Raw genomic sequence first — 27,849 nt, 5'->3', positions numbered from 1 at the left:
TCCACTTTGTATTTTACTCGTAATGATTATTTTTTAATTTGCCTTCTATAACATATAATAATTTGTCATTTATAATACTGTAGGATGCTCCTCTCAAGAACCTTCCCTCTCTTATCAAGCATTGCTCACAGCACTGTACACCACTCATCCAAATTATGAAGACCAAAAATTACTACCAATACAAAGTGGTGGGGGGGAGAAAAATTTGATGTTTGCCTCAGAAAGATTCCAAAAATACAGTCACTGAGATTACTGCCAAACTGATGGAAAACTACATGGCCAGTCTGAACATTTCCACAACCAATGTCACATGGATGCTGGTCTTCAGGGAAGACATCCTGCAAAAATGCCACTCATTTTAGAAAGAAACTGGTATGCACAACTTCAGTTTGCCAATGAGAATGAGCTCTGAACTAATACAGAGAAAGTTAATTGCTGTGGACTGACAAGTCAAAGTCCAACATATTTGGTTCTGATAGCGTGTTGTACATAAGACGTTCAATCAATATAAGATTCAACTCCAAATACCAGCTACCCATAGTTAAACATGGTGCAGACAATGTTACAGTCATACACAAAATTATAATGGACCATTGCATTTAATTAGTGACATACAGAGAAGACACAGTACAAAGATATCCTTCAGGTGGTCATCCTCCCCCATTTCACAAACAAAACACCTCCCAGTTGAATTTTCAAGCAAGATAATGGCCCAAAAAAATACTTACAAGCTCCTCCAAGACTGGTTTTCTATGAAGAAAGCATTGAGTTATCAGATGGCCTTTGCAATCTCCTTACCTTAACCTGATCAAATACCTCTGGAAGAGCCTGTAAGACGTGTTGATGGTTGCAGACCAACCCCCCCCCCCAAAAAAAAACAATTCTTCAATATCTTGCATTTTGAATGGCAGAAGATTCTCCTCAGAATTCTCATGAACCTCACTTAACCTACAACTTGCCGATGTCAAGAAGTCATTACCAGTAAGGGCTTCCTGACCAAGCACTACTGTTTATTAATCCTTCAGTTGTGTTTGAGAGTTGGCTGAAACAAACATTTCTGTGAAGAGATCTATTTTCTTGGACATAATGGCATGTAGTCCAGTAATGTCAAGTGATGTTTTGGAGGAATGTATTGCCTCCATCTTCAAGGTCAAAGAGTAAGCTTGCTGCCTGCTTCATGCTGGTTTCTTGCTTGGCTTACTCTTTGAACCCAAAGACAGATGTGGCATCTTCTCCATAATGTCAGTTGATTTTCATTGAACCACATGGCATCATATCGCATAAAATACAAATATTCACAGGCAGCAGGACCTAAAATCTGTAGACAAAATGGATAAAGACTTCTGAGCACATAATTTTTATATTTTTCTGATTGTTTCCCTGTAAGGTCATGTATGAGCAGCAAGGATATGGTGATAAACTCAGCATATTACCTTGTGTGCTTGGTTGTTACCTGGTACCAAATGGAAATTTCTAACAGAAGTTAAAGTCAAAATGCCTGATGGACATCGTTGAAGACCTTCTGTATGGACTAAACTTAATGGTAAGTTTGGCTCGTAATAATGGAATGTTGGCCTCACTCTAATCATCTATCACAATGTTTATTTCTTGCATTTGCAAATAAGCAGTCTAAAGCACAATATATTTTTGTACAGACAAAGCAGTGTGTTAATCTATCAGAATAGGACTAGTGATTGAATTTCAATCATTCATTCATTTCCTCTATTTTCCATATATCCATACAGGTAACAAACATAGGATGTGGAAATGGTCCCTTTGAAAATAGATATATCAAGATATATATACAAAATTACATGAGTCACATAATCAAAATCACTTACATTAATTAACATAATTAATAATATAAAGTAAAAAATTAATAAGATTTTAATTAATAAACATAATTTAAAAATAACTTACTATAAAACTTTAATTAATACCATTTTATTTATATTACCTATATTAACTGAATTAAAAACATTACAAATTTACACACTTATGACCAATTATATTGATAATAGTCATTCATGGAATAAAAAGAATGGTATAAAAACCTCTTCAATGCAGATTTAAAACTTGTCACATCAGTAGCCAACATTTTTATTGTTTGAGGAAGATGATTAAAAACTTTAATACCTGATACATATGTTAGGTTAACTGCAGGTAAATATAAATTACTGAGGGCTCTAGTTTTTGTATTTGTGAATCTCATTGTTAAAATTAAATAAATGTTTATTATTAATTGTGTATAAAAGTAATGAATATATGTACTGATAGCAGAATGTCATTATTTCCAAATTCTTAAAAATGTCCCTACAAGACTCTCTTGGTCTGGAATTTGTTATAATTCTAATTACTTTCTTTTGCAATATAAAAACTTTGTTAACACAAGAAGAGCCACCCCAAAAAATTATACCATAACCTATCATAGAATGTATATGAGCAAAATAAATTAGCTTTAACACATCTAAAGGTACAATATATTTCATATTTCTCAATGCATAACACGCAATGGATATTTTATTAGTAACATAATCAATATGTTGTTTCCATGAATTCATCCCAGAAATTTTGTCTGTCACATTCGTTAAATTTATCTGATCATAGTTAATTTGAGTAGTGATATTATAATAATTCATAGGTCAAAACTAGACATATTGAGTCTTATTAAAGTTCAAGGTAAGCAAATTAGCATTAAACCATGTATTTATATCTTTGAAAGTTTGATTACTATTTATTTCGAAGTTTAACTTATTAGTGTCAGTTACTGTAATACTGGTTTCATCTGCAAATAATACAATATTATTATTTTTATTTTAGGTAAATCGTTAATATAAAGCAGAAAAAACAAGGGACCAAGAACTGAGCCCTGTGGAAAGCCACATTTGTTTCCCATTTGGATGAGTTGTTACTGTCAGTTCTATTATCCAATACAACTCTTTGATATCTACCTGTGATATAAGATCCCATTAAGTGTTTCAAATTTTCCTTCAATTCCATAGAATTCCAATTTATTCAATAATATTGTGACGCGTTACCTTATGTCCATCGCTGCACAATGGCTACAATGGAAATTGTTGAGTTCCAACAGCAACAAACTGAACACAAACAGACCATTGCGAAGGGGTGTTCCCGAGGCAAAGGATTGCTGAACACATGAGTTTGGAATAGGCACTTCCATGGTAACACAAAGAACAGGGAGCCATTGCATAGACAACGCAGAAGCAATGAACGTGTCTCCCTAGAAATGAACTACGGAGAGTTCGTTGCGCCCGTTATGTAACAGCAGACAGTAGAAATGAAACAGTGAGGAATGGTGTCTGGTATCCAGTCCACAGAACACCTACATAAGCCGAGCTTATGACACGTATAGAAGATTGAGTATGAGAATATTGAGTATTGAAGTATTGGGCCAGAAGTCAAGTGATATTGCAAGTGATAATTGTAAGAGTGAAGCACAATAAAGATTGGTTAAATCCGAGACCCACGTGAAGTTGTCGCATGACATACCCAACATGTGACAATATTTTATGGTTAACACAATCAAACGCCTTTTGTAAATCACAAAAAAAAACAACATACATGACAATCCTCAACCACAGTGTTCTGAACTTCTTCCAAGAAACAGGCTTGAGGTAAAGACTTTTATGTAAGCAAAAAAATTATACTTTGAATGTTAGGACTACTGCGACCCTCATGTCTAAATATTAGACACAATGAAACACCCTGCAAATCAGTGTTGCATTTCACATTCTCACAGTGATGGCTACTAAGCTGTTTACTGCCTGCTTCATAGTGGCTTCTTGCTTAGCTTACTCTTCAACACTCAGGACAGCATTTTTTAATTTTACTTCAGTCATAGCAGCCTATATACATGCTGTTTCACTACACTAAAAAAAAATCCAGTCGTCACCATGCGCTAGTTGTTTTGACATGGAATGACTAAACCCGAAAACTTCTCTCTTCTGTGATGTAACACTGTGTGATCTGGTGAACATCATCCAACATATCAGAGAAACGTTTTGCCTCCATCATTGGTTTATTCCGTTCTTCAGTAAGAGCCAATGGGTGTTGACTTGTTGGCTTGCTAGATCCCCCCCTAACCTGTATCAATCCTGTGCATGGTTTGTTCTGTTTGCTTCTTGCTTGTTTACTCTTCAACCCTCACAACTGAGGCTGTATGATCTTCCAAAAGATTAGTTGATTTTCATGGAACTACATAGCATATTCCAGAAGACAGAACTCTTTACAGTCACTGCTATGAGAATCTCGAATACATAAATTATGGAGCTACAACATTCTTTATAACTGGACTAAATGAAGGCAATAATGTAACTGATGCTATCAAGTACATTATGTACTGTACTGATCATCTGTTAAGAATTTTAATCATTTAGTACTTTCCACTTGTAACTTTCATACATTTTGAAAAACATCATATCTCACAGAACACTACTTTTCTTACAACTTCTTTCAGTTAGGATAGATCCTTATCCCATTCAACCAAACTGAAGAACTGAAAGAGAATACATGAAGGGAATTTTTCTTTATTTCTCAAGAAATTTAATGCATGAATGTTATCTTCCCACAGCATGAAAATATCTGCAACATATGCTGTAATCTGGCTATGCTTTATTTGTATTTATGTGCTCAGGGTGCAGATTTACATTTCACCAGTCTGAATTTCAGCAGGTTCAACCTGATGTGTCAGACTCTTCCACACGTTAGGTTCAACAATTTGGAGCTATGCTCTCAGTGAAACTCTGTCATAACACACAAACTTCTACAGTGTATTTATGTTGTATTACCACTCAAATGAAAGACAAAGAAAAAATAACTACAAAAACTGCACAAAATATCAGTAAGTTTATTATAGTTTACAAGGAGTGACGTATGTGCCTTTTGTGCACCAGCATCAGATGACCCCTATTACAGGACACTATGAAAACACCCAACACTTATTTGAAAGATTTTTTTTATTTAGGGCAACAGTGTTACTGACAAAAATAAATCTGTAATGAAAAATAATCACTAGCAATTACATTTTCAGTAATATTTGGTTTATAAATTAAAATGGTCCATATTCAAATTTATGTTTAAATAAAAGAAAGAGTATCACAATTATTCACAATAAAGCAACATTGTCAACTGTCACTGTACTAATTTCTTGCATAATACATAGATTACTGGTATATTTTGTTTCTCTAGGAGTGCATGTATATATACATACTCCAGTTGTATAAAGTTTTTGTAATATAGTTCACTGCAAAACAAATAATATAGACCAGACCAGCAATATAAACACTGCAGTCAAGATATAGTGAGTTACTTCAAACTCTTGTACTGACATGCTACTGGACAGAGAAATTTAAACCCAATGCATTAAAGTGGAATTATTTACAAGTCAAAAAGTATAACATCATTTTATTCAATATAGCTCCATGTCAAGATTGTGCAAACTCACCACAATAAGTACATCTCTTTTAAAGTGTTTCAATTGTATTCTCCGATATAATGTCCTGTAGTAAGTAAAAAGTCAAATGATGTTTTGGAGGAACATGTGCCAATGACATGTTCCTCCGAAACATTAACTGACTTTCAACAAACTATATGGCACTGTATCAATGACCTCTTCATACTCACTGCTGTGAGAACCTCAAATTCCACATAAACTGTACTTCTTTGGATTTACTAACGACTTATGACACTACCTGAAAATATGCAAGACCAGCAGATTCACATAATTTCTTTTCAAATCAGCACAACATAATATAAGGTTACTTTACTGCTGTACATAAGAAAACACATCACCTACTTGTCTACAAGACCATTTCTGCAAATGATTTAACATATGCTTCATGAAGTTTGTTAACAAACTCAGGATCATTCTTCACAAGGTAATTGAATGCTTGAAGAAGCTGGTTTCTGGTTAAAGGTTCAGGCCTCACTGGTGTTACACTATCATCCAGCAAAACTGTACCACTCGTGCCAGTTGCCAGGGTTGATACTGGTAGTTCTGATCTCAGTTTCACTGAAGCCACATCTGAATTATGCACCTGAACCGTACTGTTACCAGCTTCTAGTTTGTTAGATGCATCTTTCTGAGATGATGAGGTGAACATGGTAGGTGGCATTAGTGCTGGTCTCTGTGGTGTCTCCATTCCACTGCACAGTGGTGCTGATAATGGTCGCTGATCAGGTGTGATAACATCCATCAGCTTTCCACTTGATGAAACACTCTGAAATCCAGTTCCAAAAAATTGGGTGAGTTGCGGGCATGTTGTAGTTGGAGATGCAATGCGGAGGAAACTCATTCTATTCTCTAGCAACCCCGATGACGTACTGGAACTTGACTGTGTCACAAGTACACTGCCAAGCTGTAATTTTATACCATCTGTCACACTGCCAGAGGACACTGGCCTTGTTTGTAAGTTTCCACTGCTGCTGTCTTTACAGGATAGTGTTTTCCCTTTACTTCTCTTGGCTGACACAGCATCTGTCTGTGGAGTCACAGATCTCTGTTGCTTTTCAATTTGTTCCACAGTATGTACTGGATTTGGAATCAGGTGCTGCAAGAGAGGTTTCAGCTGACCATCACTTGAGTCACCAGGAAGTTCTGTACCTGATGCTCTCGACTGGTGATGACCAACATATATACCTGCTGGTTGAGATACCTTATCAGAAGAAAAATGAGATGTTCCACTGCTAGCTTTAGCAAAAAAATCCACAACACCCTGTGGCATCTCTGGTTTTGACTCTTCTGCTGAAGCATGCTTCATATTTGCTTGGTTCTTGTTGGAATTGTAATCCTCCTGAGCTCTGCTGAGCATTGTGAATATGTCCACATTTGTATCACCACTACATTTGTTTTTAACAGGAACTTTGTCTGGAAATTTTTTGCTCATTTCGGATTCTTTAACGAGTTTATCAAGCACTGCCGCGATACGAATACATTCGTCTTTATCGTAAAACCAAACACCGAAAATACGACAGCTTGCATTCCGATATAAAAGAAAAGGTTCTTGTAATTGTAGATCTAGTCCTTGAATAACGGGTTCAACCAGATTATTTGTATTGAGTCTGTTCATAATAAGAATACTGTGATACGGTTCCCCACTTCTACTATAAACAAACAAGGCACCTTCAACATCAGTTTTCTCCCACTCGTTATCATCTGCATTAAATGTATATAAAGCAACATGTGTTGCGGTTTCAAGGATGTCTTTTACATACGGATCGACCCTTTTTAACGCTGCTACATTCATACGCAACTCAATTACGTCGGCCATTTTCAAATACTAAAGCGTATGAAACGGTATGAAAGCTGTGACGAGTTCGTTCACGCATATTCATATTTTCATACTGCAAACCATGCATCAACATATATATACGTTATATATAATTCCACAGAACTTGCAGTTATGCATTCACCGTATTACACTCTTGAAGAAAAAAATGTGCACACGAGAAAAGTGAAGCACTGGCTTACAAGAATCCACTAAAAATACTGCGTGAAGAGCGATGAAGTGTACAACATAACCCATAAAAATACCACATTAACGTAACTTCTCCATCACTTGAATGATTATTCCGAATTTACATGTCGGTTTGTACCTCCAACCCATCCGTGAACTACAACCTACACACTTCTGCACTACTGGCATGTATTTTTTTTTTATTTTATGACTAGTGGGGTGGGGGTAAGACCCTTGTACTGCGGCCACTTCTGGCCAATTGTACCAGCCCCAGATGAAAGGTGAGGGTGATTGTGGAACATTTGGTGGAATGAAGATTGGCAGGGGAAACCAAAGTACTAGGAGAAAAACTGCCCCAGCGCCACTTTGTCCACCACAAATCCCACTTGACCAGACCGGGGTTCGAACCCGTGCCGCCGCGTGAGAAGCCAGTGACCAACTGCTTGAGCTATGGTGCGGCCTATTAGAATGTAACTGTCTATGACATATTTAAAAACCTTTACAGCTGCACATAATTATTGCTTGGCCAAAGCTGATTGTAATGTTAATGCGCGAACTGTCATCTACATTAGGAAATTATCACATTATTTGGCACGTTTTTATAGGACCATATAACTTTTATCTAATAATGAAAATGTAAATATCAAAAGCCAGAAAGTTTTCTGATCCAGCATAACTAATTTTGGTTATTAAGTATTAGCCAGTTGGGCACAAGTTATATTCACTTTTAATGCATTTTGTTAAATTATTTTTTAGAAAGTAATATGACAAGGTTGTTTTCCGTAAGGGCACTTCTGAAACGAAATTCTTTAAAATATTTAATCTATCTAGAATTCATATAAACTGCATAATGAGGAGCTTCATAATTTGTACTTTTCTCCAAGTACAATTAGAATGATCAAGTCAAGGAGGATGAAATCGGCAGGGCATTTGGCACGAATGGGGGCGAGAAGGAATGCATATAGGATATTGGTGGGAAAGCTGGAAGGAAGGAGACCACTGGGAAGGCCAAGATGTAGGTGGGTGGACAATATTAAAATGGCTCTTAGAGAGAGAGGATGGGATGGTATGGATTGGACTGATCTTGCTCAGGATAGAGACCAGTGCAGGGCTCTTGTGAACATGGTAATGAACTTTCAGGTTCCATAAAATGTGGGGAAGTTCTTTAGTAGCTGCACAATTGGCAGCTACTAACTGTTGTAATTGTTGTAATTTATTTTACGATGTGTTCTTGTATGTTTACAGTGTCCCTATCAAATTTCAGAACATTCTTCAGTTACTACTACAAAATTGAAAGGGATTCATGTGGGTGTGACATACAATATACAAAACGTTGGCCTTAAAAGAAGCTGCATGCCTGAAGAGCTCCTGCCACAAAACTTCAGGGCCTAACATAAGTGATGCCTGTGCCATTCCAATTTCAGAAACTGGCATGGTCACCACTGTAGAAGTAAAGTTGTCCTTGGGCTTAATTAAGTACTACACCATTAAGACATAGAGGGGTGTGGATGTATAGACTAACGCATTCTTAAATTCAATATCTTAGCTTCGAAGAATAAGCCAGAGGCAGAGCTCTGCTTGTCACCTGCTTTCATGCTGGTGTTTTGCTTTGGCTTATTCTTTGATCCTGAAGAAGGAGACAATATGTTCCTCCAAAATGTCAGTCAGCTTTCAATGGATTGTATGGCGTTATATCCCAGGAGACAGAACTCTCCATAACCACCACTGTGAGAACTTCAAATCCTACAAGAAATTCCTGGATTTGAGCCTGATCATCCCCTCCATCCAAAAAAATCCAGTATTGGATTTTATCTGAAGTCATTTCAGTCCTGTATGCATGTCTTCACCTTATTTTTCCATGATCCATTTTTATAGAAGCAGGAATGGAAAATGAGGAAATTAATACTGAGTGGAAAAGCGTCACTCAAGATTACTACAATGAGAAAAACAACAGCATCAGGAGAATAAAAATTGAACTATTAAAATATGGATGAAACAGACTGATACAGTTTCTAACACATTAACAATGTTTAAAAAAGAGTATACCAAGGAATGGAAGATGTCTCACATATATATATATATATATATATATATATATAAAGGTTAAGCTATCCCTGTAACAGGCTGTGAAGGTCCATTGGGTTGTAAGACGCTGAGGATCTCAAATTTTGTCTAGACAATCAGCTCACAGATGGCGGTAAGGCTGTCAGCCTTATGAGCCGGCCACCCTTTACCCCCCCAGGAAGATTCCTGGTACTCATTTCTGCTAGAGACTGAGTCAACCCCAGGGCCACAGTGCAGCTGGAAGGATTAGGTGAACTGAAAAATTCCACCTTATCAGGGCTCAAACCTGACTTTCCAGCTTGTAGCATTGTGCAACTAACTATGCTACTGTGGGCCCCCATGTCATATATATACAAGGGTTGGATAAAAAGTAGTGGCAACACTGCTGTAACATGAAAGATGTGCGTCAGGTGGCACAAGCGCCATCTGTAGCTGATAGCAGAAGTTCAGTTGAAATAGTGCAGTGAGTGGTCTGGTTATGTTTCATTGAGTTGCATTGTGCATCGTCTTGAAGTGCAGGAGCCTAGTTCAAGCACACTAACAACATGTTTACGAAACAAGAACAATGCTCCTGGATAAAAATTGAAGTTGCGCGAGGTCGTAGTGCACAAAACTGTTATCAGGGACTGCAAAAAGCATGTGGTAATGCTGCTTTGCCATATCACACAGTGGCACGATGGGTGAAATTGTTCTGTGAAGGGAGGGATACCATTCAGGATGACCCCATGTTGACAACCACACAATTCGGCTTCTTGCTTCTTTGCTGGATGTCGATCGTCAATGGGCTGCGGGGGAGTTAGCTGCTGAGGTAGGCGTATGTCACAAAACCGAGCTCCACATTCTTGGATACTGCAATACTGCGTCGCGCTGGGTACCCCATACAATGTCCGAGGTGCAACAATGGCAACATTATGCAATTGCACAGGACTTTTTGGATCGGTACCAGAAGGAAGGTGATGACTTCCTTGGAAGGATCATCACTTAGACGAAACTTGGGCTCGCTCATACGAACTGCACTTGAAGCGACAATCAAATGAATAGAAGCATCCTGGCTCTCCTCGTACAAAGAACGTGCGCCCTACACAGAGTAATGTGACGGCAATGTTCATTCTGGCATATGACATTGATGGAGTAATACTGCACCACACTGTACCTCAACAACAGACAGTGAACATTGCCTGCTACTGGAGTTTCCTGCGTAATCATCTTCGTCGAGCACTCAGGCAAAAGCGACGACACTTGTTGGCAACAAACCCCATCATCCTTCATGCAAGGGCTCATACCACTGACGCTGTCAAGGATCTCCTTCACTGCTGGCGATGGGAGATACTGCAACATCCGCCATACTCATCCAATATGAGTCCGTGCGTTTATGATCTCTTTGCCAAAATGAACGAACCACTGCAAGGGACATGTTACAACACAAGAGAGGAGATGATTCGTGCTGTAGGGTGGTCACTGCTGGACATCAACAGAAGTGGACGGGCTGATGGTGTACGATGCCTTCCACAAATTTGGCAGGTGGTGGTACACAGGGGGGGGATGATTATATTGAAGGAATATTGTTAATATTCGCTGCTGGAGGAACAAGTGTTTACCTAGTTCTTACCTAGCAAATGAATGTATGAATGTATAAGGGGTGGGCCTTCTCGGCCCTTGCACCGTGACCTACAGTGATCTATTGTGCTTTGTTACCTAGCAAATGGTCATATATGTTTCTGCTATCATTCCGGTTTTTTTAGGCCGTGCATACCTAGCCGTTGCCTAGCAAATGATCATATTCGTCACAATATCATAAGCATAGCTTTCTTTATACAATGAAATAAGATAAATGGTCTAAAAATTAAATAGTTATACTTACTACAAGAGATGGGAAAATCACGGTCTCAACCCCATGATCCCATCTGTCAGACATCATTCTTGCAGTCCTACTACTTTTTCACATCTGTCTCTCCAGAAGTGTAATTAATGTTTTCCAGACATGGAACAGGAGTGTCAATAAGTTCATAACTGAAAGCATCTGCCACTAATAAACATTTCAATAATACACAGGACAAAACAAATTCACCTGAAATATGCAGAGTTCACAGCTTGGTCATGGTTCAAAACAGTCAGCACACTATCTCTTCCTTTCAAAAACCGCATGTCCCACATTTTCACAGTCCGGTCAATAGAAGCTGTGGTTAGAAGCCATGTCTCCCTGCAAACAAAAATGCTCATTCTCACCAGTGCCTGGTGCATAAAAATGTGATGACTATAGCCATAAGTTACAGTATCATACAAGAGAACACATCATGGTTATATTAAACCAACTGTACAGGCAGTATTTTCTAGAAACTGATAATGGCTTCTAACTATCTGACCCAGACAAAACATTGCTGCAGCACTACTCCTGTAATATTCTTGCCAGTTTACTGATGTAAGTAATGATGGGTTGGGAATATGGAATGGCATGTGGAAGATGGACTGGTTTACCAGGATTTATTACTGTTGCTGTTAAGACCACGAACTAACTATTGGGTCTTAATGGGGCACCAATAGGAATTCTTAGATAGGGAACTCAGATTTGGGAATTGGTACTACTTAACAGAGGGGTATGATGTGGTTCAGTTCAGGCAGGCACATGACTCCTCTTTGGTCATACTGACAGGCTGTAACTTAGATACTCAGGAGTTTTTCAAAGACACAGGTCCATACACACATTCATAACACAGGCAGAATCGTTTTGATGAGATTTATTAACATAAATTTATTCAGTTACAAAAGTTTGAGGGGGTTAGTCGTCGGCTTCCCACCACAGCGGCCTAGGTTCTAGCCTGGGTCTCATCATGTGGGATTTGTAGTGGACAAAGTGATACTGGGGAAGGTCTTCTCCAAGTACTTTGGTTTCCCTGTCTATCTTCATTCCACCAACTGTTCCACAATCACATCATCTATCATTCGGGGCTGGCACAATAGGTCAGTAGTGGCCGCAGTACCAAGTGGACTCAGTCTCACCACTATAAAAGTTTGCAGTTCTAACTTAAGATGAAATACGTAATTATGTACAATTTCTGTATCACACTTTGCAGGAGATATGTTGTGTTCGAGAAGAATGTCCTCCCTGCTGACACTGTGTTGTTGCCCGCAGGTTCTTACTGCGCTGTAATTCCTGGAAATGACTGCAAGTTCTGTAACTTGCTTGTTGCGGCAATTCCCCCTCTTGCAGGTTGTATCTATAGCAGGTTGCGACAATCTCTGACTTCTGTTTCTCTGAGCACCCAAGATGGTGATGACCAACCCCACGCCACAGGAAGCAAAGCTGCCTGCAGTGTACTCAGATGTGGCCAAAGCGCTGACAACTGTACCATTGTGTAAGCCTATTTTTGGCTTTACAAGCTTCAACCTTTATAACTATATCACAGAGTGTTGTCAATTTGAAGATTTCTTGAGCTTTCTGATTCCTTGCTAGAGTAACTAGGAAGAGGGGGAGGGACATGTGTGACCCCTCCTTCTGGAGTGGGACATTTGGCAGTCATCTGTTTTACACTGATGACATCTTAGTCTATCTCCTCGAGGGCCACAGTGATGTCCTCTTCAGAGGTATTGGTGGCAAATGCCTGATAATGGCTTTAACCAGTTTACCTGCCTTTGTGTAAAATGTACAGTAGTGGAGATTTTTCTCAGTGAAGAATTTTTGTATGGCATTGTAGTCCACCATACTTTTAGCTGTTATTCAGATTCTGGTTGCAGTGTTCCAGAAGATCTCCCTACTCATGACACTTCTTAGTTAATTAAGTTTGCCTCTGATATTAATATGACGAGAGTTGACCTACCTTCACCTGTACTGTCATTTGTTTGAGGTGTTCTGGTAGTTTCCTTAGCTACCTGTCTCTGCATCTTCCATGGGCAAGTCCCTGAGTGACGCAAAGAAGTTTTTTGTTGATATCGGCTGTGGATTTTGGTAAGTTGGAGGTGGCCTCTTCTGTTTCTTGGTGCAGCACTCAGCTCCAGAGTTTTTGTCTTTCTTTTGGTGTTTGTTTTGTTCTGCTTGTGAAGCATCTTCCTGTCCCAATTCCACACTGTTCAGGTGAAGGCTGTCCCTCATTTCCCTGTATGCTCCTGCATACATGTGAAATAGACTGGTATATAGCACCTGTCCAATTATAAACTTACAGAAGCTGCGACTGTCAGCTTCAGCTCTGTCTGCTAGTTGTTTCCACTTAGCACCATTGCCATTCACTTTGGGCAAATTTTGAACAAGCCGACCTATTTCACTTACAGAAGCTTGCACTAGATCCACTTTCTTCTTCACATCCAGATGGTCCACTGTTACTTTTTCACATCTCTCATCAAACAAGGGAAGTGTGACCCACCAGCATGTCTCACACCGTGTTAATGTGGCAAGAGCCATCTCTCTCAAACTAAACCAACTTCAGGCTCCCACCTATTTGGTGTCTTCTGTGCGACGGGCTTCATTTTTGTGAGGTGCTAATGATTCACATCAACTACAACTGCTATAAAACTATCACTTATTAGCTAATCTACACACTCTAGGAGTTACTGCAATCTTCCCCACCCGTTCCTAACTTGTCCTGTTTATAACATCTCAGCACAGACAGCCCAGAAAATACCATTCCTCTGTTGGTGTTTACAGGCTACTGCCTAGTATTGGCCATTGCATAGCTGCTTACTTCATAGTCGTTGCCTGGCAATGGGTCTGCATGCCACAACATAATATTCCCACCTATGTCTAGGTCTGTTTCCTTCTGGCTTTCCCACCAAAAACTTCTACACATTTCTCTTCTCCTCCATGCATGCTATATGCCCTGCCAGTCTCACCCTCTTTTACTTGATCATTCTAACCATACTTGGCAAATTATACATTATACACTTACCTCCAACTTCCTATCACTTCATCCCTCTTCAGTCCAAATATTCTCCTCAGCACCCTGTTACCAAACACCCTCAGTTTATGTTCCTCCCTTAATAAAAGATACCAAGTCTCACACCCATACAGAACCACAGGCAAAATTATAGTTCTGTATATTCTGATTTGTATGGGTTTGGACAACAGATGAAAAGACAAAAGGTTCTGGACTGAATGGTAGCAAGGATTACCCAAATTCAATCTTCTCTTAATTTCCTCCAGAATCCAATTTCGATATGTTACTGTCATTACCCAACAGTTCAACTGTGCCACATTTTCAAATGGTCTATTAGCTATCTTTATGTTTTCATTTTGCCCTGCATAATGGTGATGTGATATCGACATGTACTCAGTTTTCTTTGCATTTTCTTCTAAACCAACCTCTTACTAGTATAAATTTTGAGTTTCTGTGGTTTTCTCTATAGAGTCTATGTTATCTCCCATTATAAAGATATCAGCTAAACAAAAGTCATATTTTTTTTAAGATCTATTGCCATACTTCATTTCAGAACCCTGTAATTAAGGGATATTAATGTAACTCAACCTTACAAGTCTGTGTGTTAACGAAGTTTACTACTGACAGCATGAAATTAAGAAATCTGACAATGGGGTGGCATCTAACGGCATAATGTCCATACAAAATTTTGTGAAAATCGGTCAAATGATTCAAAAGTTCAAATGAGATACACAAAGACTGACAGACAAACTCTCAAACAGTATGCTAAAAATTCAGTTCACAATTTATTGTAACATCTAGTATTATAGGTACTTTTGTTTTAAGAAGGAAAGAGATCTGTACAGATTCAGCTACATATGTTTCTTAGGATATAATTTTGTCCTTGTAACAAAAACATTTTCAAGAACATAATTTTAAAATGGGGTTTGTGTATTGTGGGTTTTCAACTAAGCATTTCACAGAATGATAATATTTGGGTGCCACAGGTTTAGGACACTGCAGATCCTACTACAACCTTAAAAGAAGGAAGCTTGCACAACTGTGAAAACAAAAGTTATGTATGACTGCAACAGCCTGTAATGAATGGGCAAGAATCAGCTTACTTCAAATTTGGTTGAAATGGGTAAAGCAAATAAGCAAAAACCTGTTTTATTACAGAAGTAAAAAAAAGTAAAGCTATCCCTGTACCAGGCCATGAAGGCCCATAGGGTTGTGAGACGTTGAGGGTCTCATATTCTCTAGACAGTCAGCTCAAAGACGGTGGTAAAGTTGTCAGACTTACGCGCCGGACACACTTTACTCCCCAGGAAAATTATTTAATTAATTCCTGGTACTCATTTCTGTTAGAGGCTGAGTCAACCCCAGGGCCATAATGCAGCTGGAAGGATTAGGTCAATTGAAAAAAATCCAATGACCTCATCAGGACTTGAACCCGCAACCTTCTGGCATGTAGCATAGCCCCTCAACCAACTATGCTACCGCATGCCCCCTTTATTACACAAGATTCTTCTGAAATTAAAACTAACTGCACCCAATTTATCAGAATGACATGAATCGGGTTTGTTCAACAGTTATTCCTACCTAGGATGGTACTCAGCATGAGTAATCTTATTCTTGTGTAATCTTCCTTCCCACATCTTCCGTCCATCTAATGAAAGCACAGTGAGAAAACCACAATTATCACCTGCAACCAAGTGGCCACCCGAGAAGCAAACATCAAGACCTGTGTACCATTTACTGTAAAACAAAATCAATGTTCATTTAATGTGACAATGACACTATAGGAGAGAACAGAGTATAATCTGGGAAAGTATGAAATCCATTGGTTTATCTTAACATATAAGGGTGTGCAAAATGGTGATAAGAGCTCTGGTGACACTGTTTGAAATGGAGGACGAATGTGCCAAGAGAACATAACCAACTGCATGTCCACCTCATTGTGATCTGGTATCAGTTCTCTGATGATGGACTTTATGGTCTATGGACCAATATGGTTATCAGGGCAACCATTTCACTTGAAGTCTAAATAACCGTTCATGTTTGTCTCATGAAATATAAATCAAACTGAAAAATGTTTCAGAACTTAATGTGATCCAATATTTTTATCTTTTTTCAGAAATTTAATGATTTGAGTAAGACTGCGCCATAGCTCAAGCGGTTAGTCGCTGGCTTACCACTGCGGCGGCCCAGGTTCGATCCCCGGTCTGGGTAAGTGGGATTTGTGGTGGACAAAGTGGCGCTGGGGCGGGTTTTCTCTGAGTACTTCGGTTTCCCTTGCCAATCTTCATTCCACCAAATTCTTTATCATAATCACCTGGGGCAGGCTACAATAGGCCAATCAGTGGCCGCTGTACCAAGTGGACCCAGTTGGAGTATAAATAACACAAAGACGGATTGTGGTATTTCAGGTTCTCATAGCAGTGTCTATGAGTATTGTCTTCTGGAATCTGGGACGTTTAGCTTTGTACCTGCCTACCAAACTATGTAAGATCACATTCCTGAAGACAAAGATGAATATTTTAAACACATGTATACAAAAACACCTACTTACAAACCTAAATAGAGAACAATGATTACTTTGATTTTCAAATGTATCTCTAAATTAGTATTCACATTTTAGTCTTCTCGGTTATGATACCATATCTCCACCCAGAAGGCAATATTTGATAATATGAGATCAAAAGCATAACACCCATGAATGCTACATCACTAATAGTTACCTATAATCATTTATTTGAAGGAATATCTTGCAGGTTTTATGTAGGTAGTTCCAAGCACAAAGAGTGCCATCCATTGCTATGGTATACATCTCCATTTCCTTCTGTGGGTGAAACTTGACGCCCTGCACTGATCCACCAGCTCCCTTCTAAAATATACACAAAATATTTCAGCTTACAAAGTTTCAGAGGCTGAACATCACATAAGCCCTATATTCTCAACTTCTTTCAAAACCCTGCCAACCAATAATCCTTAATTCATGATCACCCAACATAATGAACTTCAGAAATTCATCTGTGAATGAGAAAATTTGATACTTCAAAAGAAGAACAAATTCTAAGTTTCATTCAATGTCTTATTCTCAAATACCTTCTTGTCTAACATTCATTCACTCATGGAGCTAAGCCCTTCTTGAGAAGCTACCAATTGTGCAGCTACTCAAGAACTTCCCAGCATTTTATGGAACCTGAAGGTTCATTACCATGTTCACAAGAGACCTCCACTGGTCCCTATCCTGAGCCACATCAATCCAATTTATATCATCCCATCCTTTCTCTCTAAGATCCACTTTAATACTGTCCATCCACCTAAGTCTTGGTCTTTCCAGTGGTCTGCTTCCTTCCAGCTTTCTCACCAATATCCCGTACACATTCTTCCTCTCCCCCATTCATGTTACATGCCCTGCCCAACTGATCCTCTTTGCCTTGATCATTCTAATTATACTTGGAGAAGAGTACAAGTTTTGAAGCTCCTCATTGTACAGTTTTCTCGAACCTCCTGTCACTTCATCTCTCTTCGATCCAAATATTCTCCTCAGCACCCTGTTCTTAAACACCCTCAGTCTATGTTCCACTCTTAAAGTCAGAGACCAAGTTTCACGCCCATGCAGAACCATGTAACTAGGTATATTTTATAATTTTATGTTCATATTTAAAGTAATTATGTTTAAATGAAATTAATAAAGATAATAAACCCACTAGCAAACTTCAATGTATGATAAGAATATAGCAAATGTTTGTTGAAATGCATGGTATGTGTATAGCCTGATGATAACTTCCTACTGTTTGAAATGTAGTGAGATGATGGCTGAAAGCCAGAATATTGGAACAAGAAGAGGCGACCACTGCTGTGCAATGTGGTGGTAAACATATTTCTGCAGCAATGAATCAATATGCAACAATATAGGAAATGTCAGTTGGACAGTTAAATGGTTGGTGGCTCTCCCCAGCAGAATAAAACATCAGGTGCCATCAAGCCAGGCAGGTAGGCCTCATATACGATGGGGTACCCAAAAGAAACCGAACTAATTTTTTTGTGGGCAGAGCTTTTGTAGTACCGTGTTTTGCCACTATGAGCGCATAGAGCTAACATTCCTGAGTCGATAAGCCAACTACCGTTGCTTCAGAAGGTAAGGACTAGTTTCAGCAGAGTTTATAGTGACAACTGTTTTGTGTGATCGTCATTTTTGCAATGGCTGATTTTCGTGAACAGCTTGCGGCGGTGAAATTCTGCTTTTTGCTCGGGAAAAGTGGAACAGAAACTCTTGAAATGTTAAAAACGGTGTACAAGGACGATGCTATGGGGAAAACTCAAGTGTTTGAGTGGTTTTCCCGTTTCAAAAATGGTGAAATGTCAATTGATGACAAACCTCGTTCTGGTCGTCCTTCCACGGCCCGAACACATGAAAATGTTGAAAAAATTCGTGAAATCATCAAGGAAGATCGACGACGGACCATTGAAGAAATTGTGGAGCTGTCGGGAGTGACTTGGAGCTCAGCGGCCAGATTTGTGGCAGTCGGGTGACTGGTTTTTCCATCATGACAAAGCCCCTGCTCACACAGCCCTGTCTGTATCACAANCAAGGTCGCGTGGAAGCATGCTGTGCTTTGAAAGAAGGGTCCCGAAATGATCAAAACTTTTTTTCAGCGTTTTGCTGATGTTGCTGAGGTGAAGGAAAAAAACAACGTAGGCGCTGTCAAGCATCTCAAAAGATGAATTTAGACAATGTTTTGAAAAATGGAATAAAAGACTAGACAAGTGTATTAGTGTAAATGGACAGTACTTTGAAGGGGATTGAAGGTTTGTGCTTAAAATTTGAATAAATAAGTTTAAAAAAAAAAAATAAGTTCGGTTTCTTTTGGGTACCCCCTCGTATATATATATATATACATACCACTTTCTTCCACAATTACTTTCCAATACATTATTCACTAATCATCATATATATATATATATGCATGTGTGTGTGAGGGGGGCTAAGTGTTAAATACAGTAGAACACTGATTATACAAATCACATTTATTTGAACTGTCTATAAACCAAATCACCACAACCAAAATATGAATCTGCTAAACAAATATCATTGTTGGACTTTTTAAAAAAAAGTGTTTGAGAATGTTAATTTATAATTACATTTATTAATTTTTCATGTTCCACCTGTTTTAAAACTTTTCTTTGTTGTTATTATTATAACTGTATAGTACATTATAGTAGTATCATAGTGTTTTTTCGTGGATAAGAATTTAAACCAATTACCCAAATTTCTGATTATCTGAATCATTTTTGTCACTAATTAATTCAAATAATTGGCATTCTACTGTACCACTAGTTAACTGACAGCCATATATAATGCATAATGACATCAACTATTCCAGACAGTCAAGTGTGCAAAAACTTACTCCTCTTATCATCAGTTGCTGAGCTACAGTTGTTCCATAGTTCCATACGAGAATATCTCCACCTTTTGATGCTGCTGCTAACACTTCCGGATATTTTGGATGCCATTCAATGACTGTGATACGGCGATCAAATGGAGAAATACTCTTATACAAAGAAAATAATGATATGTTCTCAATCAGTACATCACGACCTGCCTGAATAAAAAATTATGGTGTACTTAGAAACAGACATGAAAAGTCATATCATAACATAAGGAAATATAGTTGGGATGGTAAATGGAGAAACATCTCTCATTATATAATTATGACAAAGGAGTTTACATCCTTTTTACATGTTAAAATAGTGTTAAAGCTGGCAGTGAGCACCAACTTTTGGTATATTTTATAAATATTAAGAAAATGAAGACACTACAGGGATAAAGTCTATGAACAAGATATTTAATTATACAATAGTGAAATGGAGAATTCCAGAAGATAAAACGAAACAATGAAACTGGATCAGTCAAAGAATAATGGAAGGTCAGATTTACTGGGTTTTTGGACTTTTAGCATTGGCTGGTATTCTAAAAAATAGAAAATGTGACATTTTGGATACTGGATCTGTTTCCATCCTCAAGTGAGGGGGGTGGGGGGGGGGAAACACCTACTCATTTGGGTCCCTTAGAAAATGCTAACCTCAATCACTGAGTAGGTGCCCCCCCCTTTACTCGAGGATGTAAACAGATCCAGTTTCCGAAATGTCATGTTTTCTGTTTTCTAGAATACTGGATGATGGAAAAAGTCCAAAAAACCCAGTAATTCTGAGTGTTATACACTATTGTCAGAACCCTTTAGAACCAACAATGGAAGCTGTTTAATAAATACTTTACTAACAGTGAAGAAGTATGAGTATGTGGGAAAACATCATCAAGGACAAGTTCTTTTTTTTTATTTTTTATTTGTAATTACATTTCATAGATCCAGTTGTTACCCAGTAGGGCTGGATATAAAATTTGTCACATACAAAGTCTTACATAAAAGATCACATGCAATAAATATAAATATACAATATTAAATATAACATATACAATTAAAATATAAAATATATATAAGGTAAATAGAGCCTCATACAAAGAGCACAAGTTGTCAGTCTAATTTTTCCATTTAGAAAAATGCATACATGTTAAGTCCATTCTCAGCCTTAACTGACTAGAATTGTCAAGTGTTAAATTAATCAGTACAGCCACTATTAAACCCAACCAAAGGGAGTAACTTACAATATGTTTACTCATACTATTTATTTATCTTCTATCTTTGTAACTCTTGTATGCTCTATAAATTCATCGATAGAGTAAAATGAATTTCTCAGCAGATATCTTAATAAAGCCTTCCTAAATTGATTTTTGTCTGTTCTCAAAATTATGATACTGTTAGGCAATACATTAAATAGCTTGATACCTGAGTAATATACACCCCTCTGATAAGATGAAGATGATCATTATTCCTAGTACCAATCATATACAGTTATTTTTCAAAAACCTGTCGTAGTTGTTGACAGCATATGTCATAAGTGAAAGCAAATATACACAGGGAATTGGCAATATTCCCAGCTTCTTAAACAGGTCACAACAAGTGTGGGTTGGTCCCACTCCCATCATTATTCTTATTTATTTTCTTTTGCATAAGAAAAACCTTATGACAATCAGGAGTATTACCCCAGTTTATTATTCCATAACTTTAACTGTTTCTTGCATCCTGTTGTGTATTTAATCAATATTAGAGTCGATTTTACCGACCACACAACATATTTTTTATTATTATTACACTACATGTAGTAGCCATCACAACAAGGACTGTAACAGATCCAGCAACATCAGAGGACGCAGAAGAACAGCGAGACCTCCAAAAAGTAAAAAGTGCAATCAATATATTAAAATTGAACTTTAATTCATGAACTTTTAACCAATAATATAATTAAACTAGTTAAAGTGAACTTGACGCAGTGATGAACGTAAGTAGGAAGTGACTGAATAACAAGTGAAAGTGAAAGCATAACTAGTGATCTGAATTGAAATTCGATTCACAAATTTTAAATTTTAAATTTAAATTTTAACTTTTGACATTTAGAACAATATTTTAACTTGTGTTTTGTGAGAGGAGCTTGATATATTATTGAGCGTGGGCCTGAATAAGATACAGGATCGAATAAGTGAGAAGACGAATGTGATTGCGTGTAATTATACAGCTGTGTTCGTACACCTGAGGATGACCTCTTGAGGTCGAAACATGTAGTGTAATAATAATAAAAATATGTTGTGTGGTCGGTAAAATTGACTCTAATATTGATATTATTCCATATTTCACTAAAGAGTGAAAATATGCATAGTATACAGATTTTAGGTTATTTATGCTTCATTCTTTCATTCATTGTTAGAGGAGGTGGGTTTCCCCATGCACTTAGACCAGTTATTGGTCCATTGTGCATCCCCCTTTAATTTCTACTGTCCCCATACCCTACTGGTACTGGTGCCTGTTATCAGCCCCTTTCTGCCAGCGAGGTCAGCCCTCTACTGGGAGTGGTATCTGATAATTAGTCCCTTTCTGTCAGCGAGGTCGATCCTCATCCGGCAGTGGTACCTAATACTTTCCCCATCTACCGGAGGCACTGGAAACTATTTGGGCGGGAAAATTTGCCTAATTTAGCTCAGAGGTCTCCTAGAGACATGAGGTTCTTTTACGTGCCGTAAATCTATGACACGGGACACACGGCTTAAAGTCCCTCCCGGAGAATTGTTCCCTGAATTTTTCTGCCTTTAAAAATTCCACGACCTCCGCCGGGTTTGAACCCGCGTACCTTGAGTCATGAGGTGGGAACGTTACCCCTAGACTATGGAGGCCACTTATTTATGCTTAGTACACACAATAATTTTCACATTAAAAATCCAACTGTGCTCAACTTGTGGAGTAACTGGTCTATATGTGCTTTGCAAGTCAGATGATTATCAAGCTGAAAACCCAAAAAAGTTGTCGATTCAGCTGTTTTCAACATTGTATTAAGAAGCAAAGTATTTAGCTGATAATCAGTAGCTACTGTTGGTGTAAATTTTATCATTTTAGTTTTGTCAAGATTTAATGCAAGAAGATTGGCCTGAAGCCATCTACTCATGTGACTACAAACAATTTCCAGTTTTATTTTTAGATTGTTGAAATCTTTGGATGTACAAAGGACGCTTGTGTCATCTGCAAACATGATGACTTCTGAAGTTTTACTTATTTCGAGGGGAAAATAATCGATGTAAATATAAATAGCAGAGGTCCTAGTACCGAGCCCTGAAGCACTCCCGAATGGACTCGGTCCCAATGAGAGTAATATTTCTTATTGGTATACTTTGGTCCAACCCTTTGTTTCCTATATTGAAAGTATGATTTAAACCATTGCAAGAAGGAGCCCTGAACTCCATGATACTGGAGTTTCATTACCCCGAGTTCGTGATCAACACAGTCGNATCTGATCATTGAGTCTTCTATAAATTACCATTTCAAATACTTTAGCAAACCCAGTTATTATTGATATTGGTCTACAATTATGTATCATAGTTTCGTCTCCTTTTTTATGTATCGGATTAATCACTGCATATTTGAGTCTTTCAGGATATACGCCCATTGTTATTAAGTTATTAATTATATATACTAAGGGTTTACTTATTTGTTGTCTACACAGTTTTATTAATTTGTTAGTTATACCATCATATTCTGAAGAGTTTTTGGATTTGAGCTTACTAATCGCACTAATTATCTCGTCTTCAGTGATTAAATTAAAGTTCGTAGCAAAGAAAGACAGGAGACATGGAAAAAATAAAATGTAATAATCAAGATAAAGGAAGTGGAGAAGTTTAAATACCAAGGAAGTAAAATAATGATGAAAGCAAAAATATAATCCCTCATCAGTTCTCAGCAATGCCCACCCTGAAAGAGTACTGGCCAACAGTCATGTATGTGCCAGGCACACTGGCAAACTTCCTGCTTTGTGAGTGAATCACTTCACGATTCTTTCTGCTGCTGGACATGCTACTATGTCCTCTAATCACTGCAAACATTGCAAGTGGATGCTCTGAAGCCAGGAGCTGAAATGAAGACCTGACAACAGTATCACATTCTTCCACCTGTGTTTAACATCCTAAGTTGCTTGCAGGCAGGGCCTGGAATCCATAAATTACAGATGACTGGGCTGTAGCAGGAAGCAGAAGCAGGACTGTACGGATACACTTTGGAAGCATGAAATTCCAAAGATGGAAGTAATATGTTTATTTAAAAACACAAAAACTTTAATTAATGCTAGTAAGGAGGTTGGTCTTGAAGTAAATGCAGAGAAAACTAAGTATATGTTACTGTCTCGTCACCAGAATGCAGAGAAAAATCATGACATTAGGATGGCTAATAGATCCTTTGAAAATGTGGCACAGTTCAAATACTTTGGAATGACAGTAACAAATCAAAATTTGATTCAAGAGGAAATTAAGAGGTGACTGAATTTGGGTAATGCTTGCTACCATTCAGTCCAGAACCTTTCATCATCCCATCTACTGTCTAAAAATATTACAGTTAAGATATACAAAACTATAATGTTGCCTGTGGTTCTGTATGGGTGTGGAACTTGGACTCTGACATTAAGGGAGGAACATAAACTGAGGGTGTTTGAGAACAGGGTGCTGAGAATATTCGGACTGAAAAGAGATGAAGTGACAGGAGGTTGGAGAAAACTGCATAATAAGGAGCTTCATAACTTGTACTCTTTGCCATGTATAATTAGAATGATCAAGTCAAAGAGGATGAGATGGGCAGGGCATGGGGAGAGCACAGGAATACAAAGGGAATACTGGTGGGAAAGCCAGAAGGAAGAAGACCACTAGGAAAATCAAGATGTAGGTGGGTGGATAATACCATATTACTTTGAAAATATGATACCTTCGAATTTCAGTTTTTGAATGTGGGTTTTAGGCAAAAATTAAAAAAGTACACAGTCTTCAAATTTAAGACACATATTCATTTTTCAATGGGAAAAAAATATGTGTAAAATATGCATCTTATATTTGAAGTAATACAGTTTTAAAATGGATCTTAGAGAGACAGGATGAGGTGGTAAAGACTGGATTGATCTGGCTCAGGATAAGGTTCCATGGGAGGCTCCTGTGAATACAATAATGAACCTTCTGGTTCCACAAAATGTTGGGAAGTTGTTGAGTAGCTACACAAATGGCGGCTTCTCAAGAAGAGCTCAGCTCCGTGAAGTTAGATAGTTAGGTGCTCATATTAAATATGGACCAGAAACATGAACATAGACCAAGCAGTATCACTGGACTAACAGCAAATGAGATGAGTTTTTCAAATGCATAGGTGAAAGCAGGAGACAAGCAAAACAATTTGAGAAAGTTTAAGAGAAATATGCTGAAAGATGAATTAATAAATAACAAGGAGATGGTACAAGCAAGTTTTACGTGATTGAGAAGGAGGAACACAAGGATGAGGAGGACCATGTTACGGAGAAAAATTAACTTTTAATTACATACCATTTCAATCAAAGGATGAGATTCTCTTGCCACATGTGCTTGGGCAATTTGAAACAAGACTGGCTATGGGTCAACAGCCTAATCAGAACCTCTTCGCTTGTAAGCCTAAGTCATTATCTCACCTTGTGTGCAAAGATACTATACAGATGCTTTCATGGTTTATTTATGGTTTGACAACAATGCCATTAAACCCTACACTTGTGAAGAGACATAGCAATACATAGAGAAGAGTGATGATATCCTAAAATGCACAACAAATGACACTATGGGTTCAATGTCCCTGTCTTTTTTAAGTTGAGACTTTCAGCTGTCTACACCGGTTCATAACTCCATTGAATTGAAGCAGCATGTATTGCTCCATGAACATTCTTTCATGCATCTTTCTTATCTGGCTGACTACCAGTATGCTCTCAATTATATTGCCTTCCACATCCCTTCATCTACAGTGTGTCCAGCTTCCACCCACAACCCCCCATGACTGGATCACTGTAGATGCTGAGTGATTGTAATTTCATTCATTCAACAAAAGTATTATCACAGACAATCTCAGTGGGAACTGTGACACACAGTCTCATTCATCTCCCTTCTTCCTCCCTGTCAATACAGTTCATTTGGTTGAAGATGAAAATAATAAGAATCTCCAGAACAATGACAATGCAGTCTCTATCAACTGGTGCCATCTTCCTGAAACATGATCCACTTTGGGGCAGAACTGTCATGGGAGCCTGAATCTCTTACAACTGTGTGATCCTGAATACAACTGTTTGTCAGCTGTCTGTCTTGGAGTTACCACTAACACCTTTCATTCAGAATAGAGCATGTTACTAACTTCTCGCTTTTCCAGTAGTTAACTGTTGATGTTAATTCAACTCGTGGGTGATTACACCATGGGCAATGCTGCCCATATCCACAAGATGTAAGCACTCAGGAGCAGAATTCACTTCACGATAGCATGCTGTAAAGTGATACAGACCCTAAATCAGCAAATTCTCTTCCATACTCTAATACCAAAAACTCGCTTCAACTGACCTACCCCCACTCAAGAGTTAAACTCTGCAAACCAGTTTAATAACATCATATGAAAATGCAGTTTATTGGTTATGTATATCGAAATCCAACATAATCATAAGTACAGAGTGATTCTAAATTACTGTTACGGTTTCCGTGGGCTGTAATTTTCAAACCGGAAAAAAATAAAATAAAACTGCTTATGGAATATTAAAGTGTAACTCAAAAAGTTTCATTATAGAATCAATACTGCAGAATGCTAAACAACTCCAACATGCGTGCCTTTCGGGGCACGTAAGGTTTGAAAATTATAGACCACAGACACCTCGACAATAAATTCGAATCCTCCTGTACTTTCATAACGGGCTAAAGAACACACCTTATGCAACAAGTTTGTCGCTTTGCAGCCTCTTTTAACGCATTCCAAACTATTTACAATATTGTGCTGGCATCTGTTCCTCACTTTTATTTTCAAATCATCGCCTCCGCATTTTGTTTTACAAACGTTGCGAAGTTTGCCAGCACCGCCTTCACCGCATTTGGAGTCCTTGAGGGAACATTTTCGATTCCGATGTTTCGGAGGCATGCTTAAGTAAGCACATGCAGTACTGATGGTAGATTATGGAATTTTACGCGTTGCAAACTTAAATACTGACACAACCAAACCCCACTGCCTTTTCATAACCCCTACTCAATACCGCCAAAAACCCGCGACACCTTGCCGACGGCCACGGATTACTAAATAATGGATCGGTGGTCCTTGGCGTCCTTGGGGTCACGTAGACGACACATTTATCGCAGTCATTAGGGTCCGAACATTTTATGCAGTAATACAGCAGCCGAGAGTGTAGGCGTGTACTATTTTCGTTCGCTCGGAATTCGAGATTGTGGGTTCGAATCTCACACAAGGCATAGATGTTTGGTATGTGTGTGTGTGTTTATTTTGTGTTTATGTTGTCCTCTGTTTAGGTACAGTCCTTGCGACGAGCTGATCACCCGTCCAAGGAGCCCTACCGTCTGTAAAATGAACATGAAACTGAAAATTAGAGGCCGGGGCTCAAGAGCTCAAGAGCGCTGTAGAGCCAGTGGGAGGGGCGGGGGGAGGGGGGATCCCTTAAATATGTATACGTAAAATATACACACACAAAAAGTTCATTCCAAATATTAAATTTGATTTTACTTAATTTCAAGACCAACAAATCGACATTTAAATTAATTTTATGCTAACATTGAATAATTTACTTACAATGAAAAGCTATACTTAAATACAAATCATGTAACGAAGCCAACATTTTTTTGTTAGAAGTTAAAAAACCAGCGGTTCAATGGTACTCACATTTAGCTCCCCAAGTTTACATCTTATCTTCTGTTGCAGTTCACAGTTACTAAATATTTTAGGTTTTCCATGGTTAGTCGCCTTCTATTGCCTTGTAAGATGTCCTCATAGCAGGAAAAGCTTATGTCCATCTCAATGGAACTTAGGGCTCATGTAAAA

At 38.2% G+C, this 27,849-nt stretch overlaps 2 protein-coding genes across 2 annotated transcripts in view; both read right to left on the bottom strand.

The window, feature by feature from the left end:
• LOC111871881 (DNA damage-binding protein 2-like) overlaps positions 1 to 27,136 on the bottom strand; it is a 36,398-nt gene extending 9,262 nt beyond the window's left edge. Inside the window, exons 1-5 of the mRNA XM_023865262.2 lie at positions 26,734 to 27,136; positions 19,801 to 19,995; positions 17,125 to 17,270; positions 15,986 to 16,141; positions 11,608 to 11,739 (exon numbers count right to left, since the gene is read on the bottom strand). Coding sequence (XP_023721030.1) covers positions 11,608 to 11,739; positions 15,986 to 16,141; positions 17,125 to 17,270; positions 19,801 to 19,995; positions 26,734 to 26,940 — 836 coding nt within the window. The 5' untranslated portion in view covers positions 26,941 to 27,136. The remainder of the gene's footprint in view (positions 1 to 11,607; positions 11,740 to 15,985; positions 16,142 to 17,124; positions 17,271 to 19,800; positions 19,996 to 26,733) is intronic.
• On the bottom strand, positions 4,848 to 7,657 carry LOC111871880 (mRNA-decapping enzyme 1A). Its single transcript, XM_023865261.2, has one exon. The coding sequence runs from the start codon at positions 7,287 to 7,289 to the stop codon at positions 5,820 to 5,822; it is 1,470 nt and encodes a 489-aa protein (XP_023721029.1). The 5' UTR covers positions 7,290 to 7,657; the 3' UTR covers positions 4,848 to 5,819.
• Positions 27,137 to 27,849: the final 713 nt, after the last annotated feature.

This window comes from Cryptotermes secundus, unplaced genomic scaffold (assembly GCF_002891405.2).
Source record: "Cryptotermes secundus unplaced genomic scaffold, Csec_1.0 scaffold1350, whole genome shotgun sequence".
Lineage (NCBI taxonomy): Eukaryota > Metazoa > Arthropoda > Insecta > Blattodea > Kalotermitidae > Cryptotermes > Cryptotermes secundus.
This window is presented reverse-complemented; position numbering and strand designations above follow the sequence as displayed.

Coding starts and splice junctions, on each gene's coding strand:
- LOC111871880 (XM_023865261.2), bottom strand. CDS start 7,289: ATGGCCGACGTAATTGAGTTGCGTATGAATGTAGCAGCGTTAAAAAGG.